The sequence below is a fragment of the Rana temporaria genome, chromosome 4 (assembly GCF_905171775.1).
Source record: "Rana temporaria chromosome 4, aRanTem1.1, whole genome shotgun sequence".
NCBI classification, from domain to species: Eukaryota; Metazoa; Chordata; class Amphibia; order Anura; family Ranidae; genus Rana; species Rana temporaria.
In genome coordinates, this window is record NC_053492.1 from 163,189,062 (window position 1) to 163,204,282 (window position 15,221).

At 38.8% G+C, this 15,221-nt stretch overlaps 1 protein-coding gene across 3 annotated transcripts in view; it reads right to left on the reverse strand.

Annotated features, from left to right (window-relative positions):
* Window positions 1-15,221, reverse strand: part of SI (sucrase-isomaltase) — a 318,808-nt gene that overhangs the window by 231,407 nt on the left and 72,180 nt on the right. For all 3 annotated transcript variants that reach the window (XM_040349295.1, XM_040349296.1, XM_040349297.1), the window contains exons 6-12: window positions 11,882-12,053; window positions 9,886-9,985; window positions 6,892-7,004; window positions 5,198-5,323; window positions 2,310-2,441; window positions 2,032-2,148; window positions 1,085-1,198 (exon numbers count right to left, since the gene is read on the reverse strand). In XM_040349295.1, the coding sequence (XP_040205229.1) occupies window positions 1,085-1,198; window positions 2,032-2,148; window positions 2,310-2,441; window positions 5,198-5,323; window positions 6,892-7,004; window positions 9,886-9,985; window positions 11,882-12,053 (874 nt within the window). The remainder of the gene's footprint in view (window positions 1-1,084; window positions 1,199-2,031; window positions 2,149-2,309; window positions 2,442-5,197; window positions 5,324-6,891; window positions 7,005-9,885; window positions 9,986-11,881; window positions 12,054-15,221) is intronic.

Sequence of the window (15,221 nt, forward strand, 5' to 3'; positions counted from 1 at the left end):
AACTTTGGAGAGATCTGGTCTTAATTTGGGTTATCTTTGCAACATGATGTGAGGCAAAATCTCTTAAACGGGAACCAGATAGCAAAACCCTTTTTCCAATCTAGACAAAACTTTAAAAGGTTTTGGTTGGACTTCAACTTTAAACTTACCTTTTATTAAAGGATATCTTATTATGTTATGTTATTTTGTTATTTGTCATGAAGGTTTAGATCTTTTGAGGTTTTCATTGCTGTGTCTCACTTTGTGAGATTGTTACTTACTTCTTGTACTAATGTTATCTGGACAGAATATGGGTGGATATCTCTCTGAGAGGTATGTAACAGCAATAAAACCACTTTTTTCCCACCTGTGAATGGGCCATCGATGATTATGCGCAAAAACCTGATTGGGTGTTCCAGGCCAGTAATTGTTTTTAGGCCCATTCACAGGTGTGAATATGGCCTTGGATAAGACAAAAGTATCCCAACAGGGATACAGGCAACATTTAACACCTGGATTTCAACCATATCCCACTCTATTCAAAAGCAACTAAAACCTTTTTTTACACAAGATCTCTCAGCTCCGAAAAGGGGAGGGGGAGGGGGAGGGGGAGGAGAGAAGCTAAAGTTACACTCTGCAGAGCTCAGTGAGAGCTGATTGGAGGGAAGAAACATTTCCGCCTCCGCACAGCACACAGGAACGGAGTTAGGGTGTCAAATAAACTGTGTGCTTAGGTTCCCTCTCCAGTCAAATTTTTTCTCTTGATGTGAGAAAAACATGTACGAAGTGATTCATGCAGATAGTAGAGGGAAGAAGCAGCAGACAAAAAAATTACACTTAGTGCTCTGGATTGAGACAAGTACACGAGTACGCACCAGTGCCCCCATAGCAAGTGGCTTGCTATGAGGGGCACTTGGCAGGGAACAGGAGCCAGGAGAAACAACGGGGGACTCAAAAAGAGGATGATCAGTTCTGTGCAAAACCATTGCACAGAGCAAGTAAGTATGACATGTTTACAATCACTTTCTGTTCATGTTGCCACAAATACAAAAAAACAAATTTTATGATCAAAATAAAATATATGTATGAATCATATTTCACTTACAATCCATATGCCATCATAGTTAACTTCGTTATAGAACCGCTTACACTCATCAATCCACCACTTTGTGCAAGCATCATTGGTATAGTCAGGAAACACTGTAACTCCAGGCCAAACCTATCATAAAGATGAATAATATTGTTATGTTATGCTCAATCAACCATGTTTTCTGTAAAACAAAAAAAACGTATTATGCATGGATTATGTCTAGTATGCATTTAGTCTAATTCCAAGATACAGCATTATAAGTTAAAGATGATCTACTGTAATAAATGCATGAAGTGCCAGGTATTCCCACTGTCTTAAAACAAGCTTGTTTGCTACATTTTAAATACATGCATAGACAACAAGCTAGAAAGATGACTAAGACAGTTCAGATCACAGTGGAACATTTTTCAATATGCAAAGACCAGACATGTGTAAAATTATTATTATAAAGAATGAATGGTTATTAGGAAAACTAGTGACATATCAATTTCATACCAACATTTATTGAAAAATCATGCTGCCCCTTATTTAGTATTAGGTTGATTTCACACTGGGGCAGGTGGGCATTGACGGTAAAACACCGCTAGTTTTAGCGGCGCTTTACCATCATTTTAGCAGTGCTATTCGGGAGATAGTGGGGCGACGCTAGCGGCCAAATAAAGGGGTGGTGTGAACTGGGCACACAGAAGACAGAGTATTTTGCCTTGTCATACGGTGGGACTGTGCTGGCCAACACACTTCCATTGTTTATGGTGTGAACATACCTTTACTGTTTTCTAGCTTCTAAACAACCTTATAGGCATGTGGTCCTGTTGTTGGTTGCAATCCTATTGTAAAAAATGTGCTAAATCTGGGATTTTTTTTGTTTTCCTTTCTGATATTTCGCAACCAGTCATTTTCCAGACCTCTTTCTTTAAACATATTTTGAATATTTCTTATAATATAGTTAAATAATGCTTTACCTCGCCAATAAGCGGAGTTTTTCCATCTGATTCATTTATCCAAACACCTAAACTGTTTCCTCTTTCATATGCTCCATACGGACCATTAATAAGAGGCGTATTGGCAATAGCAGGATCCTGGAAAGAAGAATAGAATACTAACAACATGAATATCTGGTAAACATTTAAACATTTAAACAAACAATTTAAATAACATTTATACATTTTACTGGATGTGACAGATTCACTTAATATTGTTAAACCATGTTCTAAATTTACCAAAATGAAAAGGTACTTACCAATATGATGATGTATTTTTGGCCATTGGCATGTAGATTTTGAGAAAACTGAGGGAGGTCTGCAAATTTTTGTTTATCATAGGTGAAATCTTTTCTGTTTTCCATGTAGTCAATATCAGTAAATTGAACATCCTAAAAACAAAATTAATTACTGTAAAGCTAATGCCCTTTGTCATTTATATATTGAGTATTGATTGGCTCTATATTGGAGGCTGATTAAGTTTGCAAAGAAAATAATCAAGTGTTATCAAAAACAGCCATATATGATATGTGAAAACAAAACAACAGTTATACAGCTAATACAGCTGTGGTGTAAATATACCCTTGTGTTGTTGAAATAACATTGCATTGTTCAAGCATATATCCAAGGCTCTGTTTCCACTAATGCAACTTGTCATGCAACTTTGGACATATAAAGTTGCATAACAAATTACAACCCATTGATTTCAATTGCACCCTTTCCAATCTATACGACTTTGAAAATCAGCGACGTTGAATAGGTGCCTGCACTACTTTGATGTGACTTGGATCCAGAGAGTGTAAAGTTGGATCAAAGCTGCACTCAAAGTCGCATCAAAGTTGCAATCTAAATTGCGCAACTTTGGGGTCGCAATAGTGGAAACGTGGACTAAGGGCCTACTCGTTTAGATTAAACAACAGCAGGAACATCCAGAAATAGATTGTGGACAAAAGACAGTCAACAAAGTATATAATAAAAATATAATAAAAAGAAAATCAAAAAATCTTTTTTAGTACATTCGTTAGAAAATGTGGTTAAAGAAAAATGTAATTTTTCATTTGATCTGAAAATCAACTAAAATTAGATGCAGACATTCTTAGAAGTGTTCCTCAGAAATGATAACCAATTTCACAGGTGGCCATACACTCATAGGGCTAGATTCAGAAAGCCCGCCATAACTTTGTGCGGGCGTAGCGTATCTCAGATACGCTACGCCGCCGTAACTTAGTTCTGGTTCTGTATTCAGAAAGAACCTGCTCCCTAAGTTACGGCGGCGTAGCGTAAATGTGCCGGCGTAGAGGTGGGCGTGTTTTATGTAAACAAAACATGACCCCACGTAAATGACGTTTCTAACCAACGGCGCATGCGCCGTCCGTGAACGTATCCCAGTGCGCATGCTCCTAATCACATCGCAAATAGTTAATGCTTTCGACGTGAACGTAATTTACGCAAAGCCCTATTCGCAAACGACTTACACAAACAACGTAAACGACGTAAAATTTGACGCTGTCCCGACGTCCATACTTAACATTGGCTATGCCTCATATAGCAGGAGGAACTTTACGCCGGAAAAAGCCTTACGTAAACGACATAAAAAAATCCGCCAGGCGCACATACGTTTCTGAATCGGCGTATCTAGCTCATTTGCATATTCTACGCCGAAATCAACGGAAGCGCCACCTAGCGGCCAGCGTAAATATGCACCCTAAGATACGACGGCGTAGGAGACTTACGCTGGTCGTATCTCAGCAACATTTAAGCATATCTCAATTTGAGCAGATTCGGACTTACGACGGCGTATCTACTGATACGCTCGTCGTAGGTGTTACTGAATCTAGCCCATAGTTTTTTTTTAGGCTAAAATAAAGAAACCTAACAGATTCCTCCATCAGTGCTAAACAGCACAGTTGGACAAATCTCAGCTGCCAGATAATGTATTCTGACAGTTGGTACCCATGTCACAATACCAAATAGTGCCTGCATCTACATTGGCAAGGGTAGAAGAAACAATAAAGTTATTTAGCCTGATGGCAACACAAGGACCACCCATGGCTCCAATTTATGAACTGGACAAGATTTGGGTGGCATATGGCAGCCACAATGCCAGCTCTATTGCCTACTACTCTGTAATTATTTAAACTGAATAAACATTGTTAATGATGCTCTGTAGAGGAAAAAATTCCATTAGGAAAAGGTAAGTGAACCAACAATGCACTAGCTTAAAGGAACCTATTTAAAAAATAAAAATAAAACCTTTACAACCCCTTTAAGATAAAAAGCCTTCTGTGTGCAGCAGCCCCCCTTAGCCCCTCTAATCCTTACCTGAGGTCCCTCTCTGATCAGCAATGTCCACGAGTGTCTCAGATGTCCGAGATTCTCCCTCCTGGATGGCTGAGACACAGCAGTGGCGCCATTGGCTGTCGCTGCTGTCAATCAAAGTCAGCTAGCCAATCAGGGGAGAGAGGGACAGGGGCGTGGCTGGGCAGGGCTCCATGTCTGAATGGACATAGGGAGCTGTGACTCAGCTTGGGTGCCCCCATAACAAGCTGCTTGCTGTGGGGGTACTGAACGGGAGGGAGGGGCCAAGAGCACAGAAGAGGGACCTGAGAATAGGAGGATCTGGGCTACTCTGTGCAAATCCACTGCAACAGAGCAGGATTGATTTATTATTTTTATGGGGGAACAAAACCAAGACTTTACATTAACTTTAAGTACATTATATACATCTGATCCCTGCAGTTTTTACGCCATAATATACTTTACATACATTTGACCATCATGTTTATTGTCTGAAAAACTGCTAAATAGTCACTGACTATTTTGCTAACATCCTTCTTTAAAGTAGGTTGTATGCAGATAATTGTGCTTATCTTTGTACATGTTAGTCTTTCACTTGTAGAACAGTAATTAAAGCATATTTTGTAGGTACACTAATTGTGGCATATGTTTCTGTATATACAATGAGTAGACTATTTTTTTTTTTTTAATCATGCCCCTTTAAACCCCTCCAACTGTTAGCACAATTTAACCACTCCAACCATTCAGTGCAGCGTGCATAACTGCCTCATTCCTCTCCTTTCCAATCCTAGCAACAAGCCTGCGCAAGACTATGCCAGTTTACTGTGTCTTTGAAATCTGGCTGACTTACATATGGGATATTAATGGCTCTGTTTCTTTCAACCACGCCTTTCACCTCATCCAACGTCTTGTATCCCCATCGACTTAAATGGAAGCCAAGAGTCCAATACGCTGGCATGTACGGCTTACCAATAAACTATTAAACAAAAAAAAAGGTAAATGTAAAAGTATGCTTTGATCTCTTCTTTTGTCTTTTAAAATAATAATAAAATGCATAGGATATTTTTAACAGATCAGTGATTTAGCATGAAAAGGCATTAATGTAGCTTGCTGGAGTGGGCTAAAACATTTATGGAAAAGAGGAAAGAAGCAAGAACATGGGTTGAATTATTGTAGTTGAAAGACTACTGCTTTTACAAGGAATATGTTAATAAATATTTATGAGAAATTCTTTTCTGCTTCTTTTATCCTAGAATCCGATGCAGTAACTTTAGTAAAGTTAACCTGTCACAAACTTTGACTAATCAAACTGAGCATATGGTATACAAATGCATAAGCAGAGGTCACCTTTCGTAAAACTGCTTGTCAAATCTTGACAGTTCCTTGAAAATACCAGCTTGGTCCTATGCTTTCTTACTCCCAAGCCTTCTTCTTGGGACACATTAAAGTGGGGGTTCACCTCAAAAAAATATTTAACATGACATTCAGCCGAGTTGTCAGAATGACAATCGGCTGTTTTTTTTTTCAGTGCCGTACATACCGTATTTTCACCGCCGCTTCCGGGTATGTAATGTGCGGGATTGGGCGTTCCTAATTGATTGACATCCTTCGGACCGTCGCATACAGCGCGTCACGAGTTGCTGAAAGAAGCCGGATTACGAGTCGGCTCTAACAACTCGTGACGCGCTGTATGTGCCGGTCGGATGCCGGTCGGATGCATGTCAATCAATTAGGAACGCCCAGTCCCGCACATTACATACCCGGTAGCGGCAGTGAAAATACGGTATGTACGGCACTGAAAAGAAAAAAAAAACAGCCGATTGTCATTCTGACAACCCGGCTGAATGTCATGTTAAAAATTTCTTTTTGGGGTGAACCCCCGCTTTAAAGACCCAAGGAGGAAAGATAGAATTAAATGCTAGATTTATAGGAAAAGTCATTATTTGCATACCAGAAGCCTATACAGTAAAACCTTGGTTTTTGAGCATAATTCGTTCCAGAAACATGCTTGTAATCCAAAGCACTTGGATATCAAAGCATTTTTTTACAGGGTATAAAAGAGAAGAGAGGCACCTCTAAGTGTAGCAATATGTTGCTAAATGTTGTACCTTCATTAAATATAACCATATTGCTACACTTAGAGGCTCCTCTCTTCTTTTTTATACTCAGTTGTGACATGACGCTACTCTTATATCAAGACATCATCTGTATATCAAGGCAAAATGTATTAAAACATTTTGCTTGTCTTGCAAAACGCTCTCAAACCAAGTTACTATCAAACCAAGATTTTACTGTATTTGATCAGATCTAATTATAATTACAGTTTGACTAAAGCCTATCACATTAATTATATATGCGACATATTGACACTGCATAGGCATAATTAGATCACTATTTCTTTACCAGGCTTTGCAAAGTTTGGTTCATGAATGTCATCTGGTTGCATTTTATATGCAATTCATTTTTTTTTCTATATGACCATTTCTGACATTCAAAGAACCCCCGAAATAGGAATTATTTTTAACATCAACAAAAAACTCTTACCTCTAGGTACTCCATAACAACTTCTTCTGGAGTGTTACCCACAAAAACATAAAAGTCAAGGATTCCTCCAATAGTCCTGTATGTCACTGCTGGAGCAGGCTGAATTACTACCTCTGTATTGATAAATAAAGAGGCCCATTACTAAACAGACATATTTTACAAATTCAGGAAATTGATTAATTCAACAATACCTGATGAAATGAGGCACATAAGCAACAGAGAGGAGTCACCAGACTCTAATTTTTACAGGCATCTATATAGAGCCTTTTATTTACACTTTTACACACCTAACTTTCAAACCAGTCCTTGCCCTCAAGGAATTTCCAATCCAGGATCCTCATCTCAGATGCATACATACTGGGCAGATTTAGTAAGGAGCCAATTACTCAATCAGAATGTCTTTGGAGTGTAGTTGGAAATCCGAGCACAGGGAGAACATTTATTGCCATCACATACCTATTTATAAGGTCTGTCTTGAACACATATTAACATTTAGAAAAATAATAATGTACTAAGGTAGCACACTCCATGTATTACTTTGTTACTGTTCATATAGCACAGTTTGTGACTATATGGATGAAGTATATCAAAATTAGAGTTATTGCTGATATTTACAAGGATAAGCATGCATTCTTTGTTTAGGATTATGTAGGATTACATCTACTAAGCCTGAGAAAATGGGTCTCTAAAACAGTTCTAGCCAGTATGGATTTAATAGTAAGGGTATCCTTGGTTGCCAGGCGTAGTATACAGATAAGAACTTGACAGAAAATCTTTTTAATGTATATACTTTATAACCGGAGCAACATAAGAACTGTGTAAATCACAGACTAGCTTGCAAATAGCTGTAGACATGACAGTTGCACTGGGCCTGCATCAATAGGCTGTCACAGTTGAATTCACTACTATAACAATGAGAGACAGGCTCACACTACACAATACTTTTTGGATGACAGATCAGTAAGTACAAAATTATACTTTTTAATTCTGTTTCCAGGATATACAGTATGTCACACCAATAAAGTATCAAATAATGACCCCTACAATTGCATCATAGAGCTGGTGATGCCTGAACTGGCTGATTACTTTATCATATTGTATGGCTTTGCACTAAAATAATACACTTTTGATTGGAAGTTACAAGTTGATAACAAGTTGCATGAAAAATGCATCCCTTTAAATTCAATGGAACTGGTCCTTTAAATTTCTGTTGCCTTTTTTAGGCATCTTTCACATTGCTCCATTGCTAAGGCAAATATGTGTTTTTACTGCGTGCTGTGATGCATTGCTTTTTAATATGTTTTTGATGTACTTGCGTTGCATTTTTTCCTGGACATGTGACTGGACAAAGCACTTCCCACAGGTGTGTTGCATTTTTGATGCATTTTGCTGTGTTTCCAGTGCATTTCAATGGAGAGGTGCATTTTTGGTGCAGTTTTTTTACTGCAACAAAATTGCAGCAAGCAGGACTTTTGGAAAGCACAACTGAAATGCAATGCAATCCCACCAAAAAAAACTCTTACCAGTGTGAAGCGCTGCATAGGATTTAAAGGGATGCATTTTTCATGCATTTTTCTTCCGCTTTTTTAAAATTGAAAAACTGATGAGTGTGAAAGGACCCTTAAAAGTCTTGCTTGCTGCATTTTTGGTGCATGTTTGGTGTGGATAAAAAAACACACCTCTCCATTGAAATGAATAGAAAGTGCATAAAGTCATCAATAATGCATCAAAAACACAACACACCTGTGGGAAGTGTGTCCTCCAGTCCCGTGTGCAGGGAAAAAACTGATACAGATGCGGCAAAATCACAACTGAGCAGTGTGAAAGCAGCATAAGTAGGAATCATCTTGTTTAACTTATACCGTACTGTACTTATTGCAATGTGTTTCCATTTCATATGTAGTGCATTTTTTGTAATAAAAAAAAACTGTAAATGCAACTAAATGAATCTGAATGTATTTGGATCTTTTGTTATGTTGTTACGTTATTTTGGATGCTTAAAACATTAACAGGTCCAAATGAAATGAATGAATTTCATTATAGTTTATTTTGGATTAGTTAAAATTTGTTATTACTGTGATTTGGAGATTCAGATACATCTGATAGCTAAATGAACCGCACAAGTCAAATGCAAGCCCTTGTACTACATAGTTGTTGGTAGATCTAAAGGAGATTGTACAATCAGGCTGTAATGTGTGTGGTGAGCTTAAGCTGCTGTCATTAAAGCAGAGTTTAATCTTCCAATGTTTCCAATGCCCCTCCACAAATCCCTCCCCCCCGGTGTACAATGGTAATTGGACATTTTTTTTTGTTTCTATATACCTTTTTTTATATCTTCGGTCAGCACTTCCTGTCCCGGCTGCCTAGGTGATGACTTCATTAGGCGATTCCCATTGACTGTCTGCATCACCTATCCCAGGAGTTTTTGGGAAGCCTAATGAAATCTTGCAGTATTTGAATTTGATATGAATGAAACTCGACAATCAACTGTCCATGCAGTGTCATTATTGCGTAGGCGCAAGATTGAGAGGTGCATGCTGGGTAGCCAGCTGCACCGAATCCCGTAAAACGTCACAAGCGGGCTTCAGATGCCCACTTCATAGATGGCCACCTGCCTGCTTCCTAATTATAATGTACAAGTAATAACAATCACGGCGGGAGCTTTTTTTAAAAAAAAATATTATGGGGACTGGAGCTCCACTTTAAGAGAGTGGTTAGAGGAGTCTCAGGGATACATTTGGTGTTTTGTACATGTGTAATGATATATTTTGTTGTTTTGTTTCTCTTCTCTGCACCTTTTGGAGAACTAGTGTGCATCAAGAAAAAAGGGGGCTCATGCAATATTTTTGGCTCCCTCAACTAAGACATACAGTATTTGTATTAGTATGGTTATTATAGTACTACAAATACCTCTTGTATCAATAATTATTGAACAATACAATATTGATACTAAGTAGAGTAAATTACCATCAAAGAAAAACATGTAATACTTACCCATTGCATTGCTGTTCATTAGAAAGACTCCAAATGAGGAACCCTTTTCATCTTCCAAACACAGGAAAAATGTCTGTGCACCATACAAGTTATGTCCATCCTGCAGAGTAACACAATGATGATGATGGAATCATGCATTTTTACATACAGCTGCATGTGTTGTTATATAGATTCAGGCATAGATATACAAGCTAAACAGTTACTCCTAACATCCAAACAGATCCTAGTTTTTAGGAGCAGGTTAAGAAATATGGGCCAGATTCACATAGAATTGCGGCCGTGTAACGTAACCGGTTTACGTTACACCGCCGCAAGTTTACAGTGTTAGTACCCGATCCACAAAGCACTTACCTGTAAACTTGCGGCGGTGTATTGTAAACACGTCCGGCGCAAGCCCGCCCCATTTGGGGCGGGTACCATTTAAATTAGGCGCGCTCCCTACTGCGCATGCTCCCTTCGCAATTTTTCCGAAGTGCTTTGCGCGAAATTACGGCGGCGCGATGTGTTTGTGAATCGCAACGTGCGTAACGTACTTATGCTGGAAAAAAAAAATTCAAAAGCGAAGCGGGAACGACGGGCATACTTTAACATGGTGGAGTAATTTTACACCATGTTAAAGTACCCCTAATTTTGCTATGGGAAACTAAGACTTGCGCCGACGTAACAACGGGAAAAACCTCCGTGGATCGCCGTAACTGCTAATTTGCATACCCGACGCTGGAATACGACGCAAACTCCACCCAGCGGCGGCCAAGGTACTGCATCCTAAGATCCGACGGTGTAAGTCAATTACACCTGTCGGATCTTAGGGCTATCTATGCGGAACTGATTCTACAAATTAGCCGCATAGATAGAACAACAGATACGACGGTGTATCAGGAGATACGCCGTCGTATCTGTTCTGTGAATCTGGCCCTATGTTCCAAGCCTGGATTCACACCTATGCAGTTTTAGTGCTTTTTGCATTTTGCAGATTTGCACTACAGAACGTGTTCCATAGGAAACCATGGTAAATGGAGTGTAGTAAAAATCTGCAAAATGCAAAAAGCACTAAAAATGCATAGGTGTGAATCCAGCCCAAAACCTGATTTGGGACTAACAGCACACCATTAATTTTCATGTTTAGATTATAGGTGGAACATGGTGGGCCAAATCAGTCCAAGCTATTGTTAGCATATTAGGACGATCTAGGGTACCATAAAAAACAACTAAAAAAATTCCTTTAGTTGTCTGCAATCTTGTCTTTACAAATCACAACATATTTAAATTTACAGCATTCCAATGCTGCTGCCCTTATCGGCAGCCCACTTCAGGTTGCCAACAAGTGGTTATATCTGCCTTACCCACATTTTAGCAGCTTGTGGACCCAGTGAGGTCTACATATAGGGGCAACTAAGCTGTAAACACAGTATGCCAGGTATGCTGTTTGAGTATATTGTTGTCAAATAATGGTGACTAATTTTGTAAAGACAGACCAGCTATGTCTGTTCTGTTAATATTTATTTGTTTTAATGAAAGAGCAGCTAATCTTTAAATAGGTTCAAAGGATCAATGTAAATTTGCACTTGGAGTTGTCACCTAAGAAAAAAACATATTTTTGTTCTCAATTGATGTTAATGAAATACAGGAAGACACATTTTAATTTCACAACTCAAATGTTGGTTAATCCTATATTAGTTAAACCATGGCACACTACAATCTGCTTAATTAAGCTTACAGAATTATTTCTTTTAACTCAGCATATGAATTACAATATGCACTAATTAGAAATATAGAATTCATCCTACAATAGTTTAACAAGCTTTAAGGTAGAGTAAGCTTTTCTTTGTTTATAATTGCTTATTGAAAACAGCACATTTACGTACTTACTCAGGTACATTGCTTTGCCTATAATTACCGACTGCAAGCTACTTACATGCGAAAGGGAGATACTGTAAACAACAGGTGTAATGAGCTTGTAATCATTAAATAAGAGATTATAATAACAAGCACTTACTCCATTGGGAAACGCGTCTCTGGTAAATATTGGCCATCTTTTCCAGTAGGTATCATGCTTGTATTGCCGATGAACATGCTCCCCCAAGCCATAGATATTGCTGCTCGGCAGTTTTATGGACAGTTGTAGGAACTGGTCAGCATAATAAAGGGGTCCAATGGTGGTGTCAAAGCTGGTTTGAAAAAAAAAAATGTTAACTTTTAATCAAGTGATGTTAAGACTTCAAAAAAGGTCTACGTCAGTGGGCTTTTGCTTATGTTAGATGGGTTTTGCATTCCCATACAAGTCTTTGGGAATGCAAAACCTACTTGAAGAAGGTCAGATGCAGGTCAGAAAGATGTCAACTAATGGTTAATTACACCTGTCAATTAACTCTGATCCCCAAAGCATATTAAAACAGGAGTTAGAAAAAAAAAAAAAGAATTAGGACAAAAAAGAAGTCTTAACCTGTAAGTATAATTTTAAACTTTTTTAAAAGTTTCCTGTAAGAAATATTGGGCCTAATCCACAAAAACCCGGCGGAACGTAATTTTTCCTATTTAAGTTACACCTCCGCAAAATCTCTACCTAAGTGCCCGATCCACAAAGCACTTACCTAGAAATTTTGAGCGGTGTAACTTAAATCCGTCCGGCGCAAGGCGTTCCTAATTTAATGGGGCGAGTCCCATTTAAATTAGGCGCGCTCCCACGCCGGATGTACTGCGCATGCTCCCGACGTCATTTTCACAACGTGCTTTGAGAATCGCGACGGGTGTAAAAAAAAAAAACGAGTTGCGGCAGAAAAAAAAAAAAAAGACAGCGACGCAGGGTAGAAGGGTCTACTTTTACAAGGTGTAAACAGTTTAGGCCTTGTAAAAGCAGCCCAAATTTTGCGACAGCAAACTAATACTTACGGAGAAAAAACTAAGCGTAAAAGCTTTGTGGATCTCCGTAAGTGCTAATTTGCATACCCAAAGCGGCATTTTGACGAGAAATGCCCCCAGCGGCGGCTGCGGTACTGCATCCTAAGATCCGACAGTGTAAGTCCCTTACACATGTCGGATCTTCTCCCTATCTATGTGAAACTGATTCTGTGGATCAGTTCCATAGATAGAAACATGGATATGACGGCGTATCAGTAGATAAGCCGGCGTATCTCTTTTGAGGATCAGGCCCATTATTCTTGTTACTAGGATGATGAGTGCTAGTAAGGTTGATGGTTTTGCTGAGAGCACAGTGTGTCACTTGTATACAATAATGGAACAACAGTTCCAGGATGAATACTGCTGGGACATATGTGAGCAGGTAATTTCACATTAGAGGTCTGCAGGAGCAAATTGCATCTCTGAAGTGAACAAATAATTTTGAAAGGAATCTTCTGCTCACTAAACAGATGGTTATTGGGGTTGATGTGAAGGGTGGAGGAGTAAGTCAGGATAAGCTAGGAAGATGGATTACTGTAGTTTGAGCACCCAAACAAATTTGCCAAGTTGGATGAAGATGTATAGGTGGCAGCCCTATATGTCACTGGTAAAGGATAGAGGATACTTAAAAATCCATTCAACCACTTAATACTGGGCACGTTTACCCCCTTCATGCCCAGCTTTCAGCGTTGTCATACTTTAAGGTCGCGTACACACGATCGGTTAAACCGATGAAAACGGTCTGATGGACCGTTTTCATCGGTCCAAACCGATCGTATGTGGGCGCCATCGGTTATTTATCCATCGGTTAAAAAAAAGCCAACTTGTTTTAAATGTAACCAATGGATTCCTAATCGATAGAAAAAAAATGATCGTTAGTAGGCACGACCATCGGTTAAAAATCCGCGCATACTCAGAATCAAGTCGACGCATGCTTGGAAGCATTGAACTTCATTTTCTTCAGCACATCGTCGTTTTTTACATCACCGCGTTCTGACACGATCGTTTTTTAACCGATGGTGTGTAGGCACGACTGACCATCAGTCAGCTTCATCGTTTAACCGATGAAAACTGTCCATCAGACCGTTCTAATCGGATGGACCGATCGTGTGTACAGGGCTTGAATGACAATTGCGCTGTCATGCAACACTGTACCCATATTACATTTTTATAATTTTTTCAACACAAATAAAACCATCTTTTGGTGGTATTTAATTACCACGGGGTTTTTTTTTTTTTGCGAAAAAAGACCAAACATTTTGAAAAAACAAAACAAAACATGATTTTCTTTGTTTTTGCTTATAAATAAAATTTCTTCATGAATTTAGACCAAAATATATTTGGCTACATTTATTTGGTGAAAATAGCTCAAGTCAGTGTATATTATTTAGTCTGTAGAAAAGGTATAAAGTCCACAAACTATGGAATATATAGTCATGGCCAAAAATATTGGCACCCCTGCATTTCTGTCAGATAATGCACCACTTCGCCCAGAATATTGTTGCAATTACAAATGTTTATTTTGTTTTATTTGAATTGGTATGACACAAAAAAAGTGGAAAAACAAAAAGCCATATCTGACATATTCCATGCAAAACTCCAAAAATTGACTGGACAAAATTATTGACACCTTCAGTTCATTATTTGGTAGCACACCCTGTGGAAAAAATAACTGAAATCAACCGCTTCCTGTAACCTTCAATGAGTTTCTTACACCTCGCTACTGGAATTTTGGACCACTCTTCTTTTGCCAACTGCTCCATGTCTCTCGGATTGGAAGGGTTCCCTTTCCCAACTACTGTTTTGAGATCTCTCCACAGGTGCTCTATTGGATTTAGATCTGGCTCATTGTTGGCCAGTTCAGTATTCTCCAGCTGTCTTTTTTTTTAAATCAAAAAACAAGTTTATTGTAGAAAAATAGAGATACAATCACATGGTTGCACACAGACAGGTAAGTATCATTTGCAGTATACAGGGAAAAAGCAAAAAGGGTCAGGATACAATCTTATATCAGCGTATATTAAGTTTCGGTCTAATACCAATGTACTCTAATGGCATACCTGCCAACATAAACGTAAACAAGGCAGTTATGAGAAAGTGTTACACTTTACAATACTACAATCAGTATGCATTATAACCCTGGTGAATGTAGTCTGACTGTGCACAGAAGCATCCGACTGCAATCTCAGGGGGTGAGAAGAAGTTTCACAAACTAAGGTTGAGAGCAAAGGGAGGAGGGGAGACAGGTAGTGAAAAAGAGTGAGAAAGAGAGAAAAAAGGAAGAAAAAGATAAGGAAGAAGAGGGGAAAAGAAAGAGAAAAAAGAACTGTGGACCACCATTATGTTCTCAGCACCTCTTTGGGTTCTCCAATGAGTGGTGTAGCATGCCCCACTCTCTCTCTCTCTATTCACAGCGCAGTTGCATTCCCACACCCTGA